Source organism: Penicillium alfredii (genome assembly GCF_028826965.1).
Source record: "Penicillium alfredii strain IBT 34128 chromosome Unknown utg000004l_segment0_segment0, whole genome shotgun sequence".
Classification (NCBI taxonomy): Eukaryota; Fungi; Ascomycota; class Eurotiomycetes; order Eurotiales; family Aspergillaceae; genus Penicillium; species Penicillium alfredii.
In genome coordinates, this window is record NW_026622701.1 from 3366558 (window position 1) to 3393398 (window position 26841).

The 26841-nt window shown below is 52.0% G+C and overlaps 12 protein-coding genes across 12 annotated transcripts; 5 read left to right on the forward strand and 7 right to left on the reverse strand.

The window, feature by feature from the left end:
- Nucleotides 1-154: 154 nt before the first annotated feature.
- pex1 (AAA family ATPase peroxin 1) lies at nucleotides 155-4032 on the reverse strand (the record flags this gene model as incomplete). The annotated part of the gene is made up of 4 exons (XM_056653500.1): nucleotides 155-3384; nucleotides 3439-3517; nucleotides 3575-3808; nucleotides 3865-4032. Coding segments are annotated over 4 exons (3711 nt in total), but the record flags the coding sequence as incomplete, so codon positions are not given.
- A 242-nt stretch (nucleotides 4033-4274) lies between these two features.
- On the forward strand, nucleotides 4275-6910 carry NUU61_002919 (DNA replication licensing factor MCM7; the record flags this gene model as incomplete). The annotated part of the gene is made up of 4 exons (XM_056653501.1): nucleotides 4275-4592; nucleotides 4657-4787; nucleotides 4845-6762; nucleotides 6839-6910. 4 exons carry the CDS (start codon nucleotides 4275-4277, stop codon nucleotides 6908-6910), a joined length of 2439 nt encoding a protein of 812 aa, XP_056514568.1.
- Nucleotides 6911-7293: 383 nt separating this feature from the next.
- Nucleotides 7294-7644, reverse strand: NUU61_002920 (putative adhesin; the record flags this gene model as incomplete). The annotated part of the gene is made up of 1 exon (XM_056653502.1): nucleotides 7294-7644. The coding sequence occupies one exon, from the start codon at nucleotides 7642-7644 to the stop codon at nucleotides 7294-7296; it is 351 nt and encodes a 116-aa protein (XP_056514569.1).
- Nucleotides 7645-9182: 1538 nt separating this feature from the next.
- NUU61_002921 (ATP-dependent (S)-NAD(P)H-hydrate dehydratase) lies at nucleotides 9183-10563 on the reverse strand (the record flags this gene model as incomplete). Its single annotated transcript, XM_056653503.1, has 6 exons — nucleotides 9183-10064; nucleotides 10130-10162; nucleotides 10213-10223; nucleotides 10279-10325; nucleotides 10374-10413; nucleotides 10470-10563. 6 exons carry the CDS (start codon nucleotides 10561-10563, stop codon nucleotides 9183-9185), a joined length of 1107 nt encoding a protein of 368 aa, XP_056514570.1.
- A 361-nt stretch (nucleotides 10564-10924) lies between these two features.
- Nucleotides 10925-12008, reverse strand: NUU61_002922 (uncharacterized protein; the record flags this gene model as incomplete). The annotated part of the gene is made up of 2 exons (XM_056653504.1): nucleotides 10925-11941; nucleotides 12003-12008. The coding sequence occupies 2 exons, from the start codon at nucleotides 12006-12008 to the stop codon at nucleotides 10925-10927; spliced, it is 1023 nt and encodes a 340-aa protein (XP_056514571.1).
- Nucleotides 12009-12618: 610 nt separating this feature from the next.
- On the forward strand, nucleotides 12619-12999 carry aspf8 (ribosomal protein P2; the record flags this gene model as incomplete). Its single annotated transcript, XM_056653505.1, has 2 exons — nucleotides 12619-12777; nucleotides 12835-12999. 2 exons carry the CDS (start codon nucleotides 12619-12621, stop codon nucleotides 12997-12999), a joined length of 324 nt encoding a protein of 107 aa, XP_056514572.1.
- A 691-nt stretch (nucleotides 13000-13690) lies between these two features.
- On the forward strand, nucleotides 13691-14691 carry NUU61_002924 (40S ribosomal protein uS19; the record flags this gene model as incomplete). Its single annotated transcript, XM_056653506.1, has 5 exons — nucleotides 13691-13708; nucleotides 13770-13788; nucleotides 14007-14064; nucleotides 14273-14569; nucleotides 14622-14691. The coding sequence occupies 5 exons, from the start codon at nucleotides 13691-13693 to the stop codon at nucleotides 14689-14691; spliced, it is 462 nt and encodes a 153-aa protein (XP_056514573.1).
- Nucleotides 14692-16973: 2282 nt separating this feature from the next.
- On the forward strand, nucleotides 16974-18198 carry NUU61_002925 (uncharacterized protein; the record flags this gene model as incomplete). The annotated part of the gene is made up of 2 exons (XM_056653507.1): nucleotides 16974-17621; nucleotides 17686-18198. 2 exons carry the CDS (start codon nucleotides 16974-16976, stop codon nucleotides 18196-18198), a joined length of 1161 nt encoding a protein of 386 aa, XP_056514574.1.
- Nucleotides 18199-18800: 602 nt separating this feature from the next.
- Nucleotides 18801-20627, forward strand: NUU61_002926 (acyl--CoA ligase; the record flags this gene model as incomplete). The annotated part of the gene is made up of 3 exons (XM_056653508.1): nucleotides 18801-18900; nucleotides 18980-19615; nucleotides 19678-20627. 3 exons carry the CDS (start codon nucleotides 18801-18803, stop codon nucleotides 20625-20627), a joined length of 1686 nt encoding a protein of 561 aa, XP_056514575.1.
- Nucleotides 20628-20779: 152 nt separating this feature from the next.
- On the reverse strand, nucleotides 20780-21747 carry NUU61_002927 (uncharacterized protein; the record flags this gene model as incomplete). Its single annotated transcript, XM_056653509.1, has 2 exons — nucleotides 20780-21351; nucleotides 21498-21747. 2 exons carry the CDS (start codon nucleotides 21745-21747, stop codon nucleotides 20780-20782), a joined length of 822 nt encoding a protein of 273 aa, XP_056514576.1.
- Nucleotides 21748-21960: 213 nt separating this feature from the next.
- NUU61_002928 (uncharacterized protein) lies at nucleotides 21961-22641 on the reverse strand (the record flags this gene model as incomplete). The annotated part of the gene is made up of 2 exons (XM_056653510.1): nucleotides 21961-22419; nucleotides 22489-22641. Coding segments are annotated over 2 exons (612 nt in total), but the record flags the coding sequence as incomplete, so codon positions are not given.
- A 1844-nt stretch (nucleotides 22642-24485) lies between these two features.
- Nucleotides 24486-26478, reverse strand: NUU61_002929 (uncharacterized protein; the record flags this gene model as incomplete). Its single annotated transcript, XM_056653511.1, has 3 exons — nucleotides 24486-25263; nucleotides 25337-26022; nucleotides 26074-26478. The coding sequence occupies 3 exons, from the start codon at nucleotides 26476-26478 to the stop codon at nucleotides 24486-24488; spliced, it is 1869 nt and encodes a 622-aa protein (XP_056514578.1).
- Nucleotides 26479-26841: the final 363 nt, after the last annotated feature.

Consider the following 26841-nt stretch of genomic DNA (forward strand, 5'->3'; position numbering starts at 1 on the left):
CCCTGTCCAAGGCTGTGCTTTAATTATCCATCCGTGGCTCTAATTGAATAAAAAAGAGGCTAACCCTAAATCTCTACATGTTTAGCAGCAAGAGCGCCCACGGGTCATATATTCCTAGGTATACTACATCGTACATACATCAAAACTCAGCAGATCACATCAAGCTCGTCCGGCCCCCGATCTCATTCCCCGCTTCGCCGTTGGGCATTTCGCCATTGCGACCCACCACGAACTCGCGGTATATCGCCTGGAAGCGACGACGTTCTGCCTGGCTGAGGGACGAGCGCGTCGACGCCAGCGAGCGCTCGACATGCTCCCAGCGAACAACAATCTCGTCCCGCAGCTCGTCCGCGGCCGGCTCGGTCCCGTTCGTCACCGGGACTGCGGGCGGACCGCCAGTTCCCTGCTCAAGCTGACGCTGGCGCCGGCGCGAATTCTTGATCGATTCGAGCTTGGACGCGATTACCGCAGGCGGCGGCATGGAGACCGACCCAGATGCCTCCTCGGAGGATGAGTACAGGAACTGGATAAAGGAGCGGCTGGACGAGCTTGTAGAAGAGTTCTTGGTGGTGGTGGTGGACTTCGCGCCGGGCTTGTCGGTCCCGGTCGAGCGGTCGCCTAGGGCGTCGTGGACGGCCTCCAGATGGGCATTGTACACCACGGCCTGCAGGTCGGCTCCAGAGAGACCCTCGGTGCGGGCGGCGATCTCGTCCAGACGAGTGGCAACTTCGTTGCTCATTTTCAGTTTCTCGCTGACTGCGCGGATGATGTCGGTGCGGTCGGCGTGAGATGGCATGTCGCAGAGCAGAGACTTGTCCAGACGACCGGGACGCAGCAGGGCCGGGTCAATCAGATCCGGCCGCGACGTGGCTGCTAGTACATAGACACCCGACAGTCCCTCTGCACCGTCCATCTGCGTCAACAGCTGGTTGACTACTCGGTCGGTAACGCCTGTAGAATCATGGCCACGCTTCGGCGCAATACTATCAAACTCGTCGAAAAAGAGGATGCAGGGGCGCGCAGCCTGGGCTCTCTCGAACAGATCCCGGACACTCTTTTCACTGGCGCCGATATACTTGTTCAGAATCTCGGGACCCTTTACGCTGATGAAATTCAATCCACATTCACCGGCCACCGCACTGGCTAGAAGTGTCTTGCCGCAACCAGGAAACCCATAGAGAAGGAGACCTGACCGCAATCGCAACGGACATTGTGCGAAGATCGGTGCGTACTTGGTAGGATATTGGAGGGTTTCCAGCAGGGTCTTGCGGGTTTCAAACAAGCCGCCAATTGCCGAAAAGGTGGTCGTCGACGAAGTTAGAGTGACATTGCGGAGGGAGGCTGGGGTGAATCCCTTCAAAGCACTGTCAAAATCTTCGTTGCCCAGAGAGATCATTTTCGAAGAGGCAGATAAATCCTGTACCGAGCGAATGAGGGCTTCGTTGCGAGCACGAGCAACAAGAAGCACAAGATCGCCGGGCATGTACCCATCAGTCTTACCCGCCAATTCAAGGAAGTCGACATCTCTGTCGAGGATGAACCCATCTCCACCAGAAGAGCTTGGGCGGCTGCCAGGATTCGAAGGATCCAACCACGAGTCTTGTGTCGAAGAGCTGATCGTCCGCACATGACCATTCAGAGACTCAGTACCTTTGTCTTGGCTGGTGAGCTTCTCCAAGACCTTTCGACGCCCTTCTTTGTCTGGGGCTTTCATGCTGATGATTTCACGGACTACATGGCCGCCGATAATGACATTGTTCAGGGACTCCTTGGCTTGGGCCGTAGCCAGCAGAACGATGGACGAGTTCATCGAGCAATATTCGCGGACCATGGAGCAGATAACCTCGCTGTTCTGGCGACTGCGACCATTGTCCCCGCCAACTTGTAGTTCCGTTTCGACGGGGCAGAGCTTATCAAGGTCGTCAAGAATCACAACTGCCTCGCCACCGAGACGAGCACACCAAGAAGCGGACATAAAGAGACGGTTCAGGACCTCTTTGATGTTGGAGATTCGCGTCTCGTCTGTGACAAGCTTGCGACAAGAAAAGTACTTCACATTAAACAAATGCTCCCTTCTCAAGCGGTGAGCCAAAAGATGGGTGAGCGCGGTCTTTCCAGCTCCAAGGCCACCCGTAAGCAAAATAGATGATGACTTGGTCAGGTTTGTCAAAGACTGTGAGATAATTGAGTCGATTCCCACCATTTGAGGGACGGCCTCTGGGATTGGATCATCGGTAGGCAGAGCAGACGAGCTTGTGTCGAGCGGTCTGGGGATTTCGGCTTGCACGTCCAGGTTCAACTTGGCTTCGGAGCCTAGGAGCCATCCAAACATCGGCTTGACTTCATCAGGGCCACCTTTCAATGGAGGATCAAACCGGATGATGGCACCATCGAATGAAGAGACCGAAGGATGGTTCTCGGACTTGGGCAGAACCATTCCATCCGTCAAAGGCCCGGAGAACAAGCCAATATCCGAGCCGGTGCTGCCGTAAATCAGCCTGAGTCGCTCTGCTAAAGCATCCCGAGACGCCGCAGTATCGGCACCAAATTTGAGCCCATCTTTCTTCTTGGAGGCATCTGCCATGAAAGGATAGAGCTTGAGCGTCTTAACAGCCGAGCGATGCAGTTGCGGAGGCGCTGCTTCGACTCGTACGATTCCCCCAACCATGTTCTCGGTGCCAAGGGCCGTGCACAATAAAGTGGACATCGCCACATGCCGACTGTCCGGTGCATCTTCCCACGGAAGTAGTTTTGCCACGAGCTTGGTTGCTGGGGAGCCAGCATCACTGGACTTTTGTTGCTCTGATTGGGCAATTTGTTGTTGGGGATCCGGTGGGGGTTTGAGGCCGGATGGCTGAACAATCGAGATGCATACCCAGCTTGCCCCTCGAAGTTCATGGGTCGCCAGCAGATCGGGGTCAACCCAAACACGGAGACTTTCGTTCACGTCTTCTTCCATCTCATCATCAAACCACTGGCTGGCCGCCTGCCGGTCTAGGCCCCTGAGATACAATGCGCCTCGGGTGCTCCAATCGGACCGGCTACTTTTCGGTCGCACGGTGCTCGAAGTGCTTCGGCCCCCGGCACTTCTCCTACTGCTCCCAGCTGCACTTCGGCTGTCAGCTCGTGAGCCTTTGCCTGCCTTTGACCGGACTTTGGGAGCGACAATGACCTCGGCATCTGACGCAATTTTTGCAAATGGGGACGCCGTTGGTGGAGCCGGTGTCAGGGAAGTGACGATGATATTAGCAGTGGATGTCGGCGAAAGATGCAATGCGAGTGGGTGCATATGCTCCGTTTGTGCCTCATTGTATGTAGGATTTGGCAGGGCGCGGATCTGCGACAGGAGGTTGAGTTCCAGGAATGTGGCATGGAGTTCGATGACTATGGCGCAAGTGGTCAGTTACTGTATAGAAACGCCATTTAATGGACACATACTCTCCCAGTCTTCCGGAGTCAATGGTTCAATATTGATAGTATGCGCAACTGGGGGATCGAGGTGTATGAACAATCCGACCTGCAAGGTGTTAGAACCCCACGTGGACCATGATGCATGGCGCGGGACGGGGTTTACCTTTTGTCCTTCGGTCAGACCGAGGAGTCGCCCGAACGTGGTATCGAGCTCGACAGTAGAGACTTCCTGTTCTCTGGAAAAGCCGCTGCCGATTCCCTCTCTTCCGACGACTGGCGCAAGCTTTCGCTTGCTCGGCATGCCTGTCCATCCCAAGAAGCATGACCGCTGCGGGGGAGCTCCACCGGCCTCCCCGGTCGATTTATATTGGAATTCAATGATCACATTTTGAGCAGTCTGGAATAGTCAGCGATCAGCTCCAAAGGCTACATGGCTTCAGCCAACCAACTGACCGTATTTGCATTGACCAGCAAGGCGACTAGTGACGGCGGTAGATTGACGAGACAATTCTTGAGGGGCACGAGGGCGACTTCGGCCGTTGTGGCGGGCTTTTTGGGCGCCATTTTCAGGCGCAGAGTCGCACGCGCACAAGGAAAGAGGAGTGGGATGTGTGATCCCCGAGCTGTGTGAGAGAAGGCAATCCCCGGACTCCACACTACGAGAAGGCCGACATGGCACGCGGCGGTGGCCGAGGCTCGGACCGAGGCTTAATCCGCTCCGAACCACACTAGTCCCAGAGAAGCTAGCTGCATTCTGGCGCGTGTTTTTCGCGTCGCGCGTTGCCCAGGCGGAGCTCAGCGTCTCTACCCGCTCTTCCTCCTTGTGAGAAACTTCAACCTTGCGTTTCCAAGCTCATCCCACCATGGCTCTGCTTCAATACCCCCCACCGGTTGACTATGCCAAGCAATTGGATGGCTTCAAGGACTTCTTGAAGCACTTCAAAACTTTCCAGTCTTCATCGGAAGCGGCTGCGACCGAGGCCTTAGAGGATTTGAACATCGATGGAGGCCGCACCAGCGACGAATATGATTTCATGGACGATGTCGAGGACAATGAGGGGACCGAAACTCGCGCAGCAAGACGACGTCGGGAGCCAAAGCTCAAGTATATGCAGGTTTTGCAGGACATTGCGAACCGGGAAAAGGCGGACCTAGTGATTGAACTGGATGACCTGTCAGTGGTAAGTTGGTCTCTTGAGTGTCGTTATTTGTCTAGCTCATGCTCATCACGAATTGGAATGGCAGTTTGAAAAGGACCTTCCAGAAGGCGAGGATCTGAGACTGGTCGAGTCCATCGAGAAGAACACCAAGCGCTACATCGACGTTGTATCCCAGGCCGTCGACAGTGTGATGCCCAAGGAGACCAAAGATATCACGTAGGTCATATGGATCGCGGGATGGGTTTTGTGGACATGCGACTAATCCCAGAGCAGATTCAAGGATGATGTGTTGGACGTGATTATGTCGCAGCGTGAGAAGCGCAATGAGACCATGGAAATGGCGATGGAAGCCGACATGGACACTGCTGCGACTCCGACGATGTTCCCCCCGGAGCTTACGCGCCGATACACTCTCAATTTCAAGCCGTTGACAGCCTCCGGGTCGAGTAGCGAACGCGACTCGAAAGCGCTTGCTGTGCGCAATGTGCGTGGTGAACACTTGGGAAGTCTGATTACCGTTCGTGGAATTACAACCCGGGTTTCCGATGTCAAGCCCGCTGTCCAAATCAATGCCTACACGTGCGATCGCTGTGGATGCGAAGTCTTCCAGCCCATCACCACAAAGCAATTCCTTCCCCTCTCCGAGTGTATGTCGGATGAGTGCAAGAAAAACAACTCAAAGGGCCAGCTGTTCCTCTCAACCCGCGCATCGAAATTCGTGCCCTTCCAGGAAGTGAAAATTCAGGAGATGGCAGACCAAGTTCCAGTGGGGCATATTCCTCGGACTTTGACCGTTCACTGCCATGGAGCTCTGACGCGGCAACTGAACCCCGGTGATGTGGTTGACATTGCCGGTATCTTCCTGCCGACTCCCTACACTGGTTTCCGGGCCATTCGCGCCGGCCTGCTGACCGACACCTACTTGGAGGCTCAGCACATTACGCAGCACAAGAAGTCCTACAATGACATGGGAATGGACAGCCGGACCATGCGTAAGATCGAGCAGTATCAAAGTTCGGGCAATATGTACGAATATCTTTCTCGATCTATCGCCCCGGAAATCTACGGACATCTCGATGTGAAGAAGGCATTGCTGTTGCTCTTGATTGGAGGTGTGACGAAGGATATGGGTGACGGCTTGCACATTCGTGGTGACCTTAACATTTGCCTGATGGGTGACCCTGGTGTGGCCAAATCCCAGCTGCTACGATACATCAGCAAGGTTGCTCCGCGCGGCGTGTACACCACTGGACGAGGTAGCAGTGGCGTTGGTTTGACTGCGGCTGTCATGAGAGACCCGGTCACCGACGAAATGATGCTGGAAGGAGGTGCTCTTGTTCTCGCGGACAACGGAATCTGCTGCATTGATGAATTCGACAAGATGGAAGATGGTGATCGAACCGCCATCCACGAAGTCATGGAACAGCAAACCATTTCAATTTCCAAGGCGGGCATCACCACTACTCTTAATGCACGCACTTCGATCCTGGCCGCGGCTAACCCGCTGTATGGTCGCTATAACCCACGGGTGTCGCCCGTGGAGAACATCAACCTTCCTGCCGCTCTGCTCTCGCGTTTTGATGTTATGTTCCTGCTTCTGGACACGCCCTCGCGCGATTCCGACGAGGAATTGGCCAACCACGTCACCTACGTCCACATGCACAACAAGCACCCGGAGACGGAAGATTCTGGTGTCATGTTCACCCCTCATGAGGTCCGTCAGTACATCGCCAAGGCGCGGACATTCCGGCCTGTCGTACCCTCCAATGTCTCCGACTACATGGTAGGTGCGTACGTGTCGATGCGCAAGAAGCAGAAGCTGGATGAAGCCAAGCGGAAGCAGTTTGCCCATGTGACGCCTCGTACTCTGCTGGGTATTGTGCGTCTGTCCCAGGCGTTGGCCCGCCTCCGTTTTAGCGAGGAAGTGGTGCGCGAGGATGTCGATGAGGCGCTGCGTCTCATTGAAGTCAGCAAGGCTTCTCTTTACAATGACGGAGAGTCTGGTGCCGACTACACTCCCAGCAGCAAGATCTACACTTTGATCCGCAGCCTGATGGAGAGTGGTGCTGCCGCGGTGGGCGATGGTGATGAGGGTGAACTCAGCATGAGACGGATTCGGGAGCGGGTGCTGGCCAAGGGCTTCACCGAGGATCAGCTTACTATGGCTATTAACGAGTATGCCGAATTATCGGTGAGTTTCTTTCCCTGCCAATTTGGCTGTTTCGCCAGGGTCTTTCTCAGCATGACTGACTTTTTTTCCCCTGCAGGTCTGGCAAGTGATCGGTAATGGCACTCGTCTTGTGTTTATTGGCGCCGATGATGATGAGATGGGCATGTAATTGCGGTTGTCTTTTTTTCGTGTTCTGTTTTATCTGGTTTTCTTCTGCTGTCAGCTGTGAGAATGCATTAGGGGTCACTGGAACTGGTAGAATCTAGGGCAACGGGTGTTTCGGTGTCTTGGGGGAACAGGTAGCCGGGTGTGATTTGTATGATCAAAAGATCTTATTTTCAATCAAAGCTAATCCTCAATGGATCGGGTCTGTGTGAAGTGTGCTCTCAAATAAAACAAATTCATTCTGAAGGAGTGACATGCCTCTATACGGCTCAACATCATTATAACTAAAACGCATCAACCTCAACCTGGCCCATCTACTACCCCCTCTACCGCCAATCCCCCTCTCCATACAGAGCAATAGGGCCATACACAACAACAACAACCTTCTTAAACAACGCACTTCTCATACAAGTGCACCTCCTTGCAGATATCCGAAGCCTTAGCATACGGGTCATCACACAGCGTATCGCACTTGGTTTTCTCCGGCACAAAGACCAGGAACTCGTAGTTGGGCATGGGCAGCCGGAACTGCTGTGCGATGTCGCCGTTGTGGCGGGACGCCTTGTAGCCCGCGCGGCACGCGCAGTGGAAAGTCGAGCCGGTGTTGATGCACGATGTGGTCGGGTCGCAGCTGTTCTGGCCCGAGATGGGGTTGCAGGTTCCGCACTTGGGCGGGATGGCTCCGGCGATGGCCACGGAGGCAGTGGCCAGGACGGCGGCGAGGACGGTGAGCTGCATTTTGTTTGGAGTTTGTGTTGGGGTTTTGATGCTGGAAGATGCTGGTTGGTATGAGAGATTGCAAGACACAGAGTTTTGGAGATTGGTCTGATTTGCTTGTGGGATGTTGGCGTCTTGTTGAGTGGGAGGGTGACCAGCTTTTATATCCTCCACTCTCTTGTGAGAGAGTAAGATGGTGATAGACTTGCGTTTCTCTGCCTGCCGGGCTATCCAGGCCTCCCGGAACAGCTTATTCCCTGCGCCGAGTTCACGAGGTATCACGGGGCCCAGCCAGGTCTCAGTACCCCAGGATCAAGGAAGGTACCCATGGTACACGATGGTATGACTTGGGCGTTGAGTCTTTTCAGCTCTCGGAGATTGTCTTTTGGAGGGGGGGAACTTCGGCTCGTCGCCGGATAGGATGACCCGGGGATTGGGCGAGTCTCGAATACGAGAATCTGGAACAAGGCCTCGAGACATCACCAATGTCTTTCTGTGGCGTCCTGGAAAAGCTGATGTCAACGACTTGCCAGCTCAGAACAGAGCAAGCAGTGGTAGAAGGTTAGAAGAGAGACGGATGCTGCGGGGGTAGAATGTCTCAGCCCAGCCCAGCCCTAACTATATCCGGGTCCCAATCACGCCCTTCCTGGGGATTTATCTATAGAAACCAATGCGGGGAGAGCTTCTCTCATGTATTTTATGCCGCATTTATTTTGTCTATTTTTCATTTGTGAGGCTTCATTATCCGGGTTTAGGGTGTCTGTCCTGTGGTCATGTCCGGCTTCATGCTCTCGATGAACTATACTACAAGAGACATCCAGGCTTTACCTTGGACTGCATATTCGGTCTAAAAATGGGATTTTAAGCGAGAGGAAGATACTGGAAGTTGAATACTCAAACCTTATTTTTATTTTTATTCCCGTTCTTCATTTTCCTTCAGCCCGCCATCGCACGGTGTGACAAGTACCTCGCCTGTATTTTTGGGTCCATTCAGAAAAAAATAAAACAAGATTAAAATTAAAATTAACCATTAAAAGGCCTCCCTGAATGGGAAAGTATGAGCTAGTTATTCTGACAGCCCGATGTTTCAGCCAGAGCCTCACGTTGGCACTCGGCAGTCCCGCCACTCTATAGGACGCCTTACCTACCCAAGACCGGCTACCGGCTATCCAAGACCAAGAGATATGGCTTAAATCTACTGGAAACCAGGCAAATAGGATCGAGGACAATGTGAGATTGGAACAGCTGGGATGTTTGGTAACGTCATCAGAAGCTATTATCTACTCTTTTTGAACAAGATTTGATTCAGGGTCTTTTGTGCGACCATCTAGAACATCTGCAATTTAAATACCGTCGGGATCGAACATTAACAGAGAGCTACAGATGTAGGCTCCGGTTCCCTTGTACGCAGGATCCGTCCATGGATGTAATTTCGGGGTCAGAATATATTCCTAGGATCAGCCAGAAGCCGACATAGTGTGAATGGGACATGTCTTTGGCCGTAAAAATGATTCTGACTGTACATTAAGGCCCGTGAGCAAGCCTCCAGGCCAGGAAGTCTAGAGGTGCGTCTTGGGTACCTCAGGCTCTCCGACTAGCCGCAGAAAACTCCCATGCACCTCGTCGGTCAGATCGCTAGCCTGCATACTGCGCCCCTTGGCTTCAAAGGCGTGCCGCGAGCAGTCCCTGGTGATTGCACTGCCCGCCCACGCGATCAGGAGCAGGGTCGTTGACGGAGACATGCGCTTGTCCTCGGACTCGAGCTCTGCCCGAACATCCTCCTTGGTCTGCGCCTCCCTCTCGTTATCTTTTTCGCCAGAGTCCCACATCCGGTTGAGGTACGCAGCGCGCCAGGCCAGCAGCGTCCCCAATGACCCCGTCAGCGTGTCTCCTTGACCGCCACTCCGCTTCAGTCCGCCACGAATATCGGAAATGATACTGGTGACTCCGTTCGAGATCACATCGTGAGGACCCTTTTGGATAATCGTCACACCACCCAGCGCTTTTGACAGCTGCTCGCACGCCTCCGACTCGCGGCTAGTTCGATCGCCATCCTGGCTCTTGGCGATGGCGCTCTGGCTAGCGATTTTGAGGCCCAGTCCCTTGGCTAGACGTCCAAACTCCACCACGTTGGGGGTCAGGATGCAGTCCCTGTACCCCTTCACCAGCCCCGGGTCCTCGGTGACGATCAGTAGGCCGTCTGCATCCAGCACAAATGGGATTGACCGTGATCGCGCCTCTTTGATCACCTCTGCGACGATCTTTAGTGTGACGTCGTCGCGACCGAGACCGGGCCCAATCACGAGAGTGTGTAAGCGAGAGAGCATATTGATAATTGGGGTTGCGAGGGAGTGGGCATCAATTGACTTGGGGTCCTTGACGGTGTCGGTACTCGGGAGTAACGGATGCACCATCAAATTCGGTGAATATCCCTTGATAACCTGATGATGTATCGTATTTAGCTTATAAGGAACTTTTTCTCCGTATGGGAAATGGCCGGACTTACGGGTGCTGCTGATCGTTCACAGAGGACATGGCTCTGGCCATCGTCAGTACCTCCCAATCAAGCAAAGTGGCATTTAAACACACCATGTCACATCCTGCATTCTCGAGTCAATAATGAAGTGTGCGGTTTGTTCAATGACAACTACATACCCAGTCTCGCCGAAGCTATGGCCGAGAAATACGGTGCTCCCGTATAGCTTGACGCCGGTCAGCCAAATGCGCGACACTCAATATGAACAACCTACTCGGCACAGCCTCCAATGACCGCAACACGTCCAAGTTGTCCTGGATTCAAATCATGAGCTGCCATTCATCCTACACGCACCGCGATGTCAACAAACCTTTGTGGAACTTCTCCAGCATGGGAGGCACGATTCTGCGCACCTTGCCGAAGAGGATCTTCGACGAGGTCGACACATGGTGAGCGGACTCCATAGTGAACGTCGGGAGGGCAAAATTGGAGAATGGCACGAGTGGAAGAGAAGACAGTTCCTATCTTTAAATGGTGGTGAGCGGGTGATGTCACCGCCAAGTGGGGCCCAGCCAGGACATTTGCAGGTGGATGCACTCTCAGAATTACTTCACTACTCAAGGAGAGATGATGCCCAAGTGAGAACAAGTAGATATTTAAATGACGCCGGCTATGAATTTTGCAGAGTATAATATCAAGAAAACAAGAATCAGGGGTGTCCGCCATCTATCGACACCCGAAACGCTCAATGATGCCCGGTAAAAAAAAGCCCATACCCACGATAAATGAAACCCGAAACCATATGTAGCCGCGTTCTGTATGAATTCATCGCTTGCCTCGGGATGCAAGAGCTGCCAGCTTCTTCTGACGGTTGATCTTCTCTTGCTTGGCGGCCATTTCCTGGCGCAGTTCCTCTTCATCTTCTCTCTTTGCATTCTTCAATGCGACGGCCTCTTCATTCTCCACGTCATCCAGGCCAGCCTCCATGTCAGACGAAGCATCCGAGTAGTAGTCGTCGTAATCGCCGTAATCGCCTTCGTCCTCTTCGTCGGTTCCAAGGTATTCATTCACACGGGACCGTTTGCCATTTTGACGATCATTGGCGCCACGTTTGGATGGCAAACCCGCTGTCCCGCGGTAGGCGGGCATGTCAAGAGACTGAGATGGTTTGGCCGTACCCTTGTACGAGGGTGCCTCGGTGTCCCGTTTCTTTGGAGAAGGCTTGCCTGGGGGAGCGGTCCCAGGGGTGGCTTTCTTGCCAGTACGGGCCTCCTTTTCCTTAGCCTGAGCCTCAATCATTCGCTTTTTGCGCTCCACTTTGCTAAGCTTCTCTTTGGGCACTGCCTGATGTCGCAGCATGCCGGCCTGGGTGGGAGCCTTGTCTTGCAGGGCCTTCGCCTTCATCATGATCTCAGCAAATGATCCTTTTGGCGGCGGCTTTGATGGCACGGGCGCTGGCTTCGAGGGTGCTGCCTTCGCAGGCGCAGTCTTGGTGCCGGCAGAGGGGCCATTTCTGGGTGCAGGCTTCGGGAAAACGGGCGTGGTCTTGTTTTCTGCTGGCCTGCGCGCAAGTTTGGGTGTAGCGGAGGAAACCGCTGGTCTGATCCCAGTGGCTTTGCTAGCTGGTTGAGCATCGGGCCGTGAGGGACGAGGCAACTGGTCTTCGGCCTTTCGTTTCATTCCACTGGTATTGCCGCCCGCCACAGGTGCTCGTGAGTTTGTTTCCGGCTTCCGGACATCCTTTCTCGTCGTCGAAGATGGCGCAGGAGGTGCCGGTGGCTGGGATAGCGAGGTCTGAGAGGGCTTTCCAGTCTGGAGAGACGAGAGAACAGAATCGAGGAACTGTGCTAGGTGTCAGAAAGTGTCAAATAAGAAAACGGGAGACAAGAGTTTTGATCCATACACTCATCTTGGAGTTGCAGAAGAAAGATACGCCAAGTTTGCTATAGTTGAAAAGGTGAAAGAGGGACAGAGGCAAGAAGGAACGTTCACCGTCGATGGTTGGTTCGACGAGGTAGCTTCATGACTCCGAGTAGGATACCATGAGAACGGATCTCTGGTTGGATAGATGGCGATGCTCTTCTGGTACTTGAGAATCAGAGGTACTAGAGAAAACAGCCACGGCTTCACCAGCACTCTTTCTTGGCGAGGGCTTAGAGCAAAGATAAGAGGGGGCAGGCTGAGAGGGACTATCAACTGTCACCGTCGAGCTGGCGACAATATGACACGTGACTCTGCGCCACAGCTACTCGCTTAGATATTTCTGCCGGGCGGTGTAAACAGCCACACCCGCCGCACCGCACTTTTCCCACGATTTTGGCGCTTCGGTTCTCTTCGTCAACCACCTTCTTCCTCCAGAACTCGACGTTGCAGTCTCCGCTCAATCCGCGGTTAAATCGATTGTTTCTCTTGTTCCAGATACAACAAAACTTCTGTAAGTTTTTACTCATGATTTATCTGAACAATCATATTTGAAATAATTCCAGCTGCTAATTGCCAAATTCATGCGCAGATTCACAATGAAGCACCTTGCCGCTTACCTTCTGCTCGCCCTCGCCGGCAACGAGTCCCCCTCGGCCGCCGACATCAAGGGTGTCCTCTCCTCTGTCGGCATTGACGCTGACTCCGAGCGCCTCGACAAGCTCATTGCCGAGCTCCAGGGCAAGGACCTCCAGGAGGTTAGTGATTTGCGCCATTTTTGATTGGGATACACCCGACTGACTCGCTTTACACAGCTGATTGCTGAGGGTACCACCAAGCTCGCCTCCGTCCCCTCGGGCGGTGGTGCCGCCGCTGCCGCCCCCGCTGCCGGTGGTGAGGCTGCCCCCGCTGAGGAGAAGAAGGAGGAGAAGGCCGAGGAGGAGTCCGACGAGGACATGGGCTTCGGTCTCTTCGACTAAGCGCATTCGTCTCTGAGCACTCAAAAATTATGACATGGAGGAACAGACGTCTGACTGGTACCTCCGGCTCAGGAGCAATCTTGGCCGGCTGGATTCTCAAGCGTGGATGGTTCAGGCTGTTCTGACGCAGTTACGAATTTCTCATGTGTGAGCTGGAATGAGCTCCTAGCCAATACAGATCACCTGGCCTCCTCCATTACTGGCTCTCGTAAGATGTAGTGGCTTTAGCGTAGTCTGTCTGGGGTTGGTGCTCTCCAAGGCTATTTCAATTTGCCTTTTTGGTACTAGAGAAGTGCTATCTATCATCTTCTATAGGTTGTATGTATGAGCACTTGTATAAGATGGTTTACATACAATTTGGAGGAAAGCAGCTCGTCATTATGATACCAGATTCTCAACTTGACAGGTACAGGATTTTGCGGGGCTGAAGTGTGGCAGATGCCGTACATTGAAAGTAGCTTTTGTGTAATTTACAAAATTGTGACCATATGTGACAAAAAAATACCAACCTCCCAAAGTGGCTTAGTGGGCTAGGGCTTGAACCTACCCGTCGCTTAAGCCAACACTTGCCCACTCCCCAACTCGTAGTGTGAGCGGTACCCGTCCAGCGACACGACAATCCCGACAACCCATCTTCCTTCGCTTTTCGAGATCCCGATCGAAAAGCGAGCGCAGAGGAAACACCTGCAAAATGGCTGACCACGAATACGTGAGTGCCACTTCGATCAAACCCCCCGCGAGTCTGGCGCTAACATCAAGTTTTCATTCAGAACGCCGAGGAGGCTGCCGGTACGTTTGCATCAACCCTTTTATCCACCAGTGGCCCGAATCAACCACTGGATACAAGAGGAGGGTTTATTCGAGATGGAACACCGATGAATGCGATGATCTTGCGATGATCTGTGATGAAATTTGAATGGGAATTCGAAATGGCTTGGATGCTGGAGACGCGCGCGCACACACCAGAAGACGAGATCGCAGACACTGACAGTGCTTTCGCCACACAGAGCTCAAGAAGAGAAGACAGTTCCGCAAGTTTTCTTACCGCGGCATTGACCTCGACCAGTACGTTCAACCCAACCACTTTCGCTCTTGGAATCCATCCACAGTCTGTCCACGGTAACCAAGGGGTACACTGGTACATCGCAACACTGCTATCGCGGTGGCTGTCACTATTTCTGAGTTACCTGCTGTGTACCGAACTGTGGATGGATATTCAATACCCCGCGATGGTGAAAAATATGAAAGGAAAAAAGTCTAACAGATCTTATAGGCTCCTCGACCTCTCCTCGGAGCAGCTCCGCGATGTCGTCCACGCCCGTGCCCGCCGTCGCTTCAACCGTGGCCTGAAGCGCAAGCCCATGGGTCTGATCAAGAAGCTCCGCAAGGCCAAGCAGGAGGCCAAGCCCAACGAGAAGCCCGACCTCGTCAAGACCCACCTCCGTGACATGATTGTTGTTCCCGAGATGATCGGCAGCGTCATCGGTATCTACTCCGGCAAGGAGTTCAACCAGGTTGAGATCAAGCCCGAGATGGTTGGCCACTACCTGGCTGAGTTCTCGATCTCCTAGTATGTGTTGATTTCCAGCCTTGATTCTCGAGCAGTGCTAACAACCCCGCAGCAAGCCCGTCAAGCACGGTCGCCCCGGTATCGGTGCCACCCACTCTTCCCGTTTCATTCCCCTCAAGTAAACAACTTCAAAACGATTCCCCTTGGAGTGGCGTGTGGAGGAAAGGGCGCAAGGAAAGAAGCATGGAATCCAGCACATTCGTCAACTGGGTTCATTTATTCGGCTTGTATTTCCCGTGCGGGTCAGCTGTTTCCATCTCAATATAAGATCTTGTCGGCATGCAAACACATGGGACCTGGCATATTCCCCGCCTTTGGACGAACTCGACAAGGCCAAAAAATAACGCTCTGCCCTAGTTTCGTTGTATCACTAGGGAAGGGAGTCCAATTAACGACCTGACAACTTCAATTGTGTAAGTTCTGTAGATCTCGGGCTGTAGCCTGGTTGTGGTATCCGTAGATGTACATCATGGTAGACAGGATCGCTGCGTATTGGCCTAGTGATCCATGAATATTCTTGCCAGGCTCTACGTCTACTTGGTGGGATCATATCACGATTCACGGGCTCATGTGCGCCTCATAAGAATCTATCGCGTCTGCCAATTGATCGCTCGGGCTGGTTTGGCTCTTCATGGTATATTGCCAGGCTCTGCGGAGTCCAAGACAAGTGCCCCGTGTGCCACCGTCAAGATAGAACATGAGCAACTTGAAATCAACGGCGTGGGACCGACTTTTCACGCACCACTTAAGAGCTCTTACGAGAGACCAATCTGTCCAAATTTCTCGGCGCTATTCAACTGTTGCCCAGGGAAAGCTCTTCTGGTATGACGATATACGGCCGACTCTCCAAAGTTCAAGATCTTTGGCGATGCTCATGACGAACTGGTCGAGCTCCTGGATTTCTTCAAAGAACCCGAAGAAGACTCAAACTCATAAATGCTCTGCCAATTTGAAACCCCTGTTTTTGACGCTGGTGAAGCTCAAGGATCTCATTCATCCTCAATAAATCATATAGTAGTCAGGGCCAGTAGTGCAATGGGAGCTGAAAATGGCGCCTGGATCACCGTGCCATTGTTCTTGATATCGTCAAAGATTTTATTTTTCTAAGATAGTTTCGAATCTAGAGGACGACCAATAGAAACCTTCCATTCGTTCTGAGTGACATAGAGAAAAATGCATCAGAGCACTTGACCCACAGACGTATACAAGAGCTCAACAAAAGTCAGATCAAAGGAATTGTTCGACTTGGCCCTGGAAGCATGTATCGCATCCTCCCTTATCTTATACTACAGAAACCAGTTTATTCAGACTTCGAGAAAGAGCTTATTTCAGCCATGTCGAATGATAAAGTGACGATCGTCGATGACCCTGATGTGCCTAGCCATTGATTGAGAGCAATACGCCCCCAACGTTCGAAGCCCTGTGTTTCAGCGTGGCAGGGGATTATTATTAGAAAAGACCTTACAACCGGCTCCACTGCGGGGAATCTATAGGGTACACCACGTTGTACTAATGCAAATCCTAGCCCTGGGATTTTCTGGGGCCACGGGGGCTGGCGAGATTGTGATAGCCACCATGGGATTTTCTGCTTCGTTGGGGGCGATTTGCAACAGTGCGAATTAAGGGGTTACAGGGACTGACCCGCCTTGATTATTTCGAGACATTGTTGTTTCGACGAGGTCATAGAGGTAGCTCTCAATTTGGCTATTATTCCTATCTGCACTCGTTGGCTTTTAGGTAGAATCTGCAGAGTATACAGCGGATAAACCCAAAATTGGGCTTCGAATTAGAGTACACTTGGCAAAGCCAAACAGGATCTTAGCGAGTATAAAAAAAAACTTAGACCAAAAAAAAAACTTTGTACATCGCGTGGAATGCATAGACTTTCGGGACCCCAGCTTGCCCTGCTTCTTGGACACGGTTTCTTCACCGAAAATTCTGGTAGTGTAGATCCATGCCTCTTCAGACACAGAAATAACAAAGTGAGATCAAATCTTTCATGGTTTGTCTGCCCTCGGCACAAGATATCTTTTCTATATGTCTGTGGTGATTGATTAAGTAGAAAAGCTGCTCCTCGCTTCTTCAGAGACTCACAGGGAATAACTTTAACAGAATATGCACGCGACTCTTCCTCAACGCTTGGGCTGATTTTCAAGGGCTGCGTGGCGCCAGGATGCCCCAGGATCCTTCAGAGCGGATCTCTGGATTTCACGCAAATCCGATTGGCGGCTGCCTTCAACCGTTCTCTACGACAGGTGGAGTGGACTGTTCCTGATCTCCTATTTTAGGTCTGTGCCCTTTGCGAGGTGAGGATTTAAAGCCCCCCGTTTCACGCAACCGCACCCGCGGTCGACGGACGTTTCCTGGGTTTTTCGTGCCCTCCGCCCGTCTGAGGACCGCCAAAATGACTCCAATCAGTGACTGGGTCTTGCATCGGTGGACCAAGACTGTGTTCATTGTCTCGCTGGTTTTGTGGTTGTTCTTGTCGTCGAACTACCACTCAAGGCATCCACAACCGGGTCTGGTAGAACGTCAATCCGGGGAGAGACCAGTTGATTTGGTCCAAAACGACCCCAAAGACCAACCGGGCGAACCTGTTGAGTCTCAACTCGAAGATCAGCGGCTGGATTCGCCTCATCATGAAATAAGAGACGAGTCCACGGATCTAGTACAACATGAACCGAGAAAAAAGCGCCGTGCTCTCGCACCTCGCGATGACTGGAATGGCCGACCCATCACCTGGTCGGTATCTTTGTCGACGGGGAAAATGCTGGATTGCGCAATGAATGCCGATGAGCAGCAGGAAATCTCCAAGTGCTTCCAAGGGAAACCGGTGCAGGCCACCAGCCCTTATACTCAATACGAGCAATTAAATCAATGGGGTTGGGATCAAAGCTCCCTTCCGCAGCAAGATTATCTAGAGGAACTGTCAGAGGCGACCAACCGACTTGACGAAGTTCAGAGCTGGTTGGGGCACAATTTGAAACAAAAGAGCAGATTGATTATATGGGACCACTCTAAGACCGTGACCAAAGGAGGCAAGACCTACGATGTAAGTGTGTTTCAGGCCCAAACATAATCTCTGCTATTTGTTTCTTTCTCTAACATGACCACAGGCTACCCGAGGTATCTATAAGGGTCTCTACAATGCTGTCTTTGGGTTCATCATCGTCCTCGATGTTTCCAGTCCCCGACATGCCGTTTCCAAGATGTCATGTCCGCCTGAAAATGTGGTCGAGCTGGAAAAATGGTCAGATGTCACTGCACTGCAATGGGGGCAGCTGCTCGAGACGTTAAAAGATGCCGTCAGTTTGAAAAACTTGATCTATGCCCCCGTCACCAATACGGATTCCGTGAGAACCATGCGCGAAGCCCTTGGAGTCGAAGCGAGTTTCTCCGAGTGGCAGAACTATGCCGAAAAACGCAATTTCAAGAAGTTTTCCAGGGCTTCGAATGATAAACGATTCTTTGCGTTGTTGGGATCGCCAAGCGTCCGAGGAGCTGCGTGGATGCTCATTCAACATCGGCCGATCTTTGGCCATTGGAGAGTTGCCAGTATTACAATTTTTGGCAACCAAGTTGGAGTGTGGAAGCCAGGGCTGATCGTGGAACTTGAACCGGTGAAATAGCCCTAATGCCGACCATGTACATTATCTTCCATTGACATTCCTGGTTATAGACAGGTCAAAATAATTGAAAAATTGCATGTATATAGTATGAAGTATTATGAAATTCATACACAATCCATCCATTCATACCAAGTGAAAAAGGATTACTAATCAGCATTGCGGCCGTTACGGGGAAAACGCCGAGAGGGCCGAGGTGCCGATCACCGAAGTACATCGATGAATATCTGCATTCAAAGGACATCCCTAGACAGAGGAAAAATTCTCATTGAATGGCTCAACAAACAAGAAATAACAATAACATTAGCCGATCCCATGGCTCAAAAACCGCCTTCTTAACGCCCGCGGGGAGGATCTCTCGGGTATGCTGGAGAAGTAAATGGGCCGAGGCAACCCGCTCAAGTACCGAGACTGCGGAGAGAGAACCCTGTCCTATCAATAAGCACGCTCGCTCTTGGGATCCTTACATCTTTACATCTTTATATATTTTTCTTTGTATGAATACTCAAGGTTCTTGACGACTCTACTGTTTACTGTGCTAGAGCTCCCCCACAGTCCGTTTGACATCCCCGGATCGATCGCTTGGCTTCTTTTCTCCCCGCAACATGCCCGTCTCCTCCAACTACCCTCCGGTGGACATCCCCAATGTTGACCTCTGGACCTTTCTTTTCGAGCGAAATGACCGGCCCTTTCCAGATGATAAGAGTGAGTAACTGGCTCCCAGACCTGGAGACCCCAGGGTCGATACACGCGCATGCCCTGGACGCTAACCAACACCGCTCAGTCCTCTACCAGGATGCCGAAACTCAGCGATACTACACGTACAAGACGCTAAGAGACGCCTCTCTCGAATTCGGAAAGGGTCTTAAGGCCAACTATGACTGGCGCAAGGGCGATGTCCTGGCCCTATTCACACCAAACAGCATCGACACCCCCGTACTGATGTGGGGTACGCACTGGGCGGGTGGCATCGTATCCCCGGCCAACCCAGCCTACACAGCCGAGGAGCTGGCCTTCCAGCTGAAGAACTCCGGGGCCAAGGTCCTAGCGACGCAGGCCTCGGTGTTGCCCGTGGCCACAGAGGCCGCAAAGAAGGTCGGCATCCCCACAGACCGCATTATTTTGCTGGGCGACCAGCGCGACCCGGATGCCCGCTTCAAGCACTTCACCTCAGTCCTGAATATCTCTCGCGCGACTCGGTATCGCAAGCAGAAAATTGACCCGGAGACAGACGTGGCCTTCTTGGTGTATTCCTCCGGGACCACGGGCGTGCCCAAGGGGGTGATGCTGTCGCACCGCAATATCGTCGCCAATATCGCGCAGCAGGCGTGTGCTGAGGGTGCGAATCTGAGCTGGGATGGGGGTCCTGATGGCAAGGGAGATCGACTTCTCGCATTCCTGCCATTTTACCACATCTACGGTATGGCTGGGTCGATTTCATTTTAAATAAGAAGAAAGCTGTGCTGACTCCCCAATGTCTAGGATTGACTTGTCTGATTACCCAGTCGCTCTACAAAGGGTACCATCTCGTGGTGATGTCCAAGTTCGACATCGAGAGGTGGTGCGCGCATGTACAGAACTACCGCGCATCATTCAGCTACGTCGTGCCTCCAGTGGTGCTCCTGCTGGGCAAGCACCCAGTTGTGGACAAGTACGATCTGTCGAGTCTGCGCATGATGAACTCAGGAGCGGCGCCACTCACACAAGAGCTGGTGGAGGCGGTCTACTCGCGAATCAAGGTCGGAATCAAACAGGGCTACGGGCTCAGCGAGACCAGCCCAACCACGCACACGCAACAGTGGGGTGACTGGCGCGAGGCGATCGGCTCCGTCGGCCGGCTAATGCCCAACATGGAAGCCAAGTACATGACCATGCCCGAGGACGGCTCCGACGCGCGCGAGGTCTCGGCCGGCGAGGTCGGCGAGCTGTATGTGCGCGGGCCCAACGTCTTCATGGGCTACCACCAGAACCCGGCGGCAACCAAAGAATGTCTTTCGCCGGATGGCTGGTTCCGCACTGGTGATGTCGGCTACCAGGACGCCAAGGGCCATTTCTATATCACGGACCGCGTCAAGGAGCTCATCAAGTACAAGGGCTTCCAGGTTCCTCCGGCAGAGCTGGAGGGCCTGCTGGTGGATAACGAAGCTATTGATGATGTGGCGGTGATTGGTGTCGAGAGCGAGGCCCATGGCTCGGAAGTACCCTTGGCGTGTGTCGTAAGAAGCGCAAAGAGCAAGGCCTCGGGTGCGAGTGAGGAGGATGAAGCGGCCAGCATTATCCGGTGGCTCGACAGCAAGGTTGCCCACCACAAGCGGCTGCGGGGTGGCGTGCACTTTGTGGATCAAATCCCCAAGAATCCGAGTGGGAAGATCTTGCGTCGTCTGCTGAAGCAGAAGTTCAAGGAGATCAAAACGCCCAAGGCCAAATTGTAGATATCTTGTTTTGGAGCTGTAGAAGCAATTATATATCGTCATGATAGACTTTCTTTCGTTCATTTCTGGTAAATGTGCAGACATGTAAATATGTATCACCCGAAACTTGTAAGAGGTTTGTATCGAGAACCTCGACACTCTAAAAAAAGGCTCTAAGGGAAGAACCTCTTCACAAGCCCATCAACATCCTCCCCCTCAACGGCATCAATCTTCTCCTTCGCAACCCGCTCAACAGCCTGCTCAACCGGCAAATCCCCATTAACAAGATCATACCAACCCTCCGTATCCGCCCGAGCAAGCAACTGATCCGCAACAATAGCAACATCCTCCCTCGACACATGGCCGCGACCACGGGGGGTCTTGCCTAGCTCGACATTGCGCGTAGCAGGCTCGTCGGTCAAGATACCGGGGCGCAGGTTTATCGCCTGGAAGGAGCGAGCCGACGCGGCCGGGTCGCGCTTGCGGCGAGCGGCCAGCGCGGTCATGTACTCGTCGGCCTCGAGCTTGGCCTTGGCGTAGGTTGGCAGCACCTCGGTGTTGGTGCGCACCAGCCCGGCCCATTGGTCGTCGGGCATCCAGCTCGGCTGGGTGCGGCGGCTGCCCATGTATGAGACCATGAGGAATTTGCTCACGCGCGACGAGGCGAAGGAGGCGGTTAGGAAGTGTTTCGCTGCGTCTTGGTCGATGGCGATTGTGCTTGCTGGGCCACCTTTGCCGCCGGCGCCTGGTTCGAGAAAGATGTGTTAGCCGGTAATCAATCAACTCGCGAAATTCTATATATGGCGTGCGTTGGGTTGCAACGAGTTGGGATATTGGTATGTTGAAACCATGTTCGTAGGTAGGAGGGGTGGTGGGGAGAGAAAGACAAACCAGCAGACCACACCACATAATCGGGCGACACCGTGTCCAGGATCTTCTGGGCATCCGTGGTGCTCTTCACATCCTCCAGACTGGAGAGCAGCACATCCAGCTTGCCCTTGCGGCCCTTGCCCAGCGCCAGGATCTCGTTCTCGTGGTCGGGGTTGCGCACCACGCTGGTGACATTCCAGGCGCGGTTGAGGAGCAGCGGGGTCAAGTGCAGGGCGACCTTGCCGTGGCCACCGAGGAGAAGGACTTGCATTTTCTTGAGACGGGCTGTGAATGTACTTCTGCAGAGAGAGTTGAAGGAAATACAAAATTGGGAGATGCTCGAGCTTGGACCCCGCGGGTGGCGTCATCGACCCGGCTGATCGTCGATCCACACTTCCTTCACTGTTCAACCATGGATGCCTGGATCAACATACTATAGATGCCGTTTCTATCTATGTCCACTAGAGATAATCTGTTCATCAATCTAGCACAAAGCACCAGACGGCACATTCTGGCACTTCTCGCTGCTCTTCCCTCCACTGACACTGACCCCGGACCAAGTCCAGTCCGAGCAGCTACCATCGCCGCACAAGATCAAGATGTTGGTCGCGTTACTCTTCACCATATCAGTGACCTTCTCCACCGTCAGATCTGTGACCGGCACTCCGGTCGTGGGCGTCCTGGTCGGGCTGCCGTTCTCATAGTCCTGCTCGATGACCACGCCGTACTTGGAGATGTTGGATAGCTCGATGTTGGAGTATGTGACGCCCGAAACAGAGCCTGTCGCCTCGTAGACGGTCTTGATGCGCACGTCGTTGGCCGAGTTGGTGACGGTCGAGTCGGAGATCGTCACGTTCTTCACGGTGTTGTTGTCGCGTCCGCCGACTGAACCGATTGAGAGGCCGTGACCGCCGGAGCAGTAGCCGCCAGTGAAGAGGATATTCTGGTATGGTTAGCTGGGCATGACTGTCAACAAGAAGAAAGAAGAAGAAGAATCTTTGCCAAAATTTACCGCCAGGCAATCGTCCTGGTTCTTCACTACCGCGTTGCTGATGGTGATATAGGTACTCGCGCCGACATCAAAGGCATCCGTATTGTGGCCGCCGTTGTCACAATCCGAGTTGTCGATATATATATTTATCTTTATTCCAAAGAAGATATCCTTCCTACCGGTCAAGTACAATAACACCCAGCGATCTCGAAACTGCACGATAGTTAAACGCAGCAACAATGTAAAGAATATACTTGGCAGGGTATAAAACCTGTCGATCAGGTAGAGAAACAAGTAGAAGAAGAGAAGGGAAATCAGTATATATTCGTTGCTGTCAAGACTGAATCTTGTCTTGCCAGCTGGATGCGAGAGTATCAATTTATCGTATAACATCTTTATAGCTCCACATATCATCGATAATATAAATGACTAGGTCTCTGCTAAGTATCGTGATCATTCCACCGTAGGGTAGGACAGGTAACAAGGTCCAACTTCCTATCTTTCTCGAGATCATATAATATCACCTGATCCACCCCTTCCGTTAGTTGGGAATAGCTTCATATCTCACCCTCTCTGTAGACCCTTTACAATTTTATATAGAACTAAAGTTAGTAATTTAAAGCTACTAGAATTAAGCTAGTACTAATTTAGGAATTTATAAAAGCATACTTTAATATTTTAAAAGTATATAATATCTTAGTATTTTATCTTCTCGAGAGTATTATCTATATAGTAGAGCGATCTTGTGTGTCCCTGAAGCCTCGCTTTCTAACCATGTAAATAAAATAACCAGTAAGCGAGCGAGCCATTTAACATGATCCGCGTCACCCATACGCAACCTTTTTCAACTACCCACTATGCCACCAATTTGCCCCGAAAAATCCAGAAAATCCACCCAGCAAGAGGATAGGATCTTGTTAGCTATCGAAGCTATTCAGAAGCAAGAAATCCCTATTACTTGTGAAGCAGGGCGCTGTTTTAATGTGCCACTTTTAACCCTACGGCGCTGCTTAGCTGGCCCCATCTATCGAGCCTACATATGCACCAACAGCTATAAATTGTCCCAAACTGAGGAATCGCTTCTACAATGGATTCTTTCTATGGATAGGCGTGGAGCAGCACCTAGGCCAGCAGCGGTGCGAGAAATGGCCAATATTCTACTCGCGAAGCGTGAATCTACCTCGATTTAACTAGTCGGCAAAAAATGGGTCTGTGACTTTCTTTAAGTGCCACAATGAGATCAACTCACGGTTCTCGCGCCGATACGATTATCATTGTGCCAAAAATGAAGACCCAAAGGTCACACGCGAATGGTTCGACTGCGTACAACAGATTATTATCCAATATGGTATTGCGCCTGAGAATATACACCTTGACGAGGCTGGCTTCGCAATGGGTCTAAATTGCGACCGCAAAAATTGTGACAAGAGCTGAATATATTGTGATCGGCGCTCTATTCTACAGCTTGGAGGTCGCGAATAGGTGACTGCGATCGAGACAATGCTTCTGGTTGGACTTTGCCGCCATGCATTGTTTTCAAATGCAAGATCTATATCGAAGCTTGGCTTGACGACCTCCAGGGAGGACGAAGAATTCTTTCCAGGTACCATTAGAGCAAATATTGTTGATCCGGTACTCACACCCGGGAGGCACAGAATCAGCTGTGCCAGTAGTAGTTTCGCCATCAGTCCTATGGGCCGGATAGCTTATGTAGTAGAGATCCTTAGGCAAAGGCCTGGAGATCCAAACTGCCTGACCCTGACCATGTTGGGGGCGGATCTAGCCCTCTTTGTGATGTTTAAGGAGCAGTATGGGAGTACCTAATTTTCTGCTGCCAAAAAAAAAAAAAAAAAAAAAAAAAAAACAACAACAAGCAGTCTTTTGCTTAGTATAAAATCGAAAACCCTCATTATGATTGACTCAATTATACCCACCCATACACGATAAAAAAAAACGGCAAACATTGTTTATCCCCATAACACAACAAGCAAGCACAATGTCCGCGGTACCGCGCGCCATTAGAGTCCGTCACCCCACGCAAAAGGATTCAGGTAGTACTTGCCTACATATTTGGTCAACATAGCCCAGCCCCCATACACGAGCGCTCCAACCGATGGTGTGACTAAATATCTACTATTAGTAAGGACAGAGCCTAATCGCCAGCTCTGCACAAAAGCAGCCAGCAGATGCAACAGGAGGTAGACGACCACCGTGGTAAGAGAAATATAACAGAGCATCACAGCAGCCTGAGACTCGACCGGGAGCTTATTAGCCAGTAGGTGATGTATTACCGCTTTTTGATACTCTCTTTGCATTTGCTGGGACTGAGACCAGTAGCAGAAGCTATCCATGAACGTCTCATTATTGCTTCCCCGTAGCCATGCGATGACGCCCTTGGAAATGGTGAGCCTCAACGGCCGTTGTGGATCATCTCTAGTAAAAGCACTCTTCAACTCGGGGATGGCGGGCGCAGTGGCTGTCAGTAAATGATCCAGGGCTGACATGTCTGAGACCCATAAGAAGCAAGACAAGTGATCTGCGCTAGTAGGATGGGATTTTGCCATCGCGGGGAATGCTTCTCGAACATCGCGATATTGCGCAATGCGGGTGTAGAACCGAGGGGTCAGAGGCTGAACGGTGACCTCGGTTCTGGGGGAGGACGTCGGGGGAACTGGGGATTGGAACGTGAGGCGATTGAAATGCAACGATCGGGGCGGAGCGTAAACCACAGTTACGGGATATTGGCAACGCGAAGTTATGTGAGATAAATACTCGCGGAATACTCGCTCCAGCGCTCTGAAAGGGACAAAGTAGAAACGAGTGATCAGCAAGCCTTCCAGACATGGAAAAGGAGGGAACCTGTCTATACCGTTCAACCACCGTCTGGTTACGTGGAATACTTCCCGGTCTAACTTCAGGTCTCTTGTGATATTCCATCATTCCTCTGAAGCGGATACGCAGCGCTTCTTTGATGATGCGAGGAGATGAGATGGCGCCGACATGCGTCCAGCGTAGGATGATGTGAGTGACGTCCCTCCAGGATGCCGAGATTGGGTTTACCGGTTTTGACCAGGATGACAGTCGACTATTAACCTTTACTCGGCCCTCTGCGCTCACTGAAGTGAGAGTGGACTGAAGCGTACCTCTAGGATTTGGCTCCGAGGGCAGCGGGTCCACAAAAGTATTGGTAAAAACGCCTTCCATTTTCTCAAACGGGGATGCGAAAATGCGTTTTGTCCACGTCCCTTTATAGATCTTCGATGTAGGGGCTGACGAGACAAAGCGCACCGCTTGCCTCTCGGACATCTCTTTCATAGTGGCCAGGCACACCGTCTCTGTGGGCGGGGGTGTATTCATTCCCAGTCCTATGTCACCACTGATCCGGAAAAACACGTTCCTTTTCTCGAAGAAGGAGTTATTGATCTCCATAATCATAGCTGTTAGCTCTCGCGACGACGAGTAGAGATACCAGTAGCTAATGGCGCTCTTTTGCCACCACAAGAATCGTGGGGTGCTAATCAGGTATGCATATGGAAAGCTTCGAGGATCCTCGTCCTAGAGCTTAATCAGAACCGTTTAGCTGCGGTTGCTTTACCTCCCACTTACTAGCGACTCAAGGAAGATATCCAGCTTCTCCCGTAGACATAGATCACCACTTCCGCGGTCTAAGTAATATGCCGGGTCGATGGTGAACCAGCACTTCTCCCGGTGGCTCTCGTGTGCAGGGAGGTTATCAATGGAGAGAAGATTCCCAATCCGACCACGAAGGCCAACTGGAATGCCGACCACGAAGTAGTCGTACCAGTAGTTATATCGTTCAATGTCTGGAAACCGACGAGCGTGGGCGAGCTTCGCCGGGAAGAGAAGAGGCTGCCCCAAAAACGATTTTGGTCCATCCGTATTGAGGAGAATCAAATCCTCCCTAGTGCAGGCAGCCATGACAAGCCACAAAAGCATATACCCGATGGCACCCGCGCACAGAAGTGCGATGAGCATAATAACTTGTAGCATGCTCAGCTGTGCCAAATAGAGCAGGAATATAGTAACAACGGAGCAAACATATTGATAGGTGGCTTTGGAAATATTCGAGGGCATCGTGACAACCAACTTGAAATCCAAAATGATAAGAGTACGTGCACTGATAGAATTCACGAAATGCTAGTTATTCACGAGTACAAGAATTGGAAGGTGGTACAATCAGAAGTTATAATTCTGTTTTGCCTATCTATTTCCCCTTTCATCCAGCTAGAAACTCCATCGAGGATTGGTTCTGAGACTTGCAAAAACACCGAAAGAGGCTGCATGCATGTAACTTGCATGTAGCCTCTTTCGGTGTTTAAGTTACATGCATGCAGCCTCTTTCGGTGTTTATGC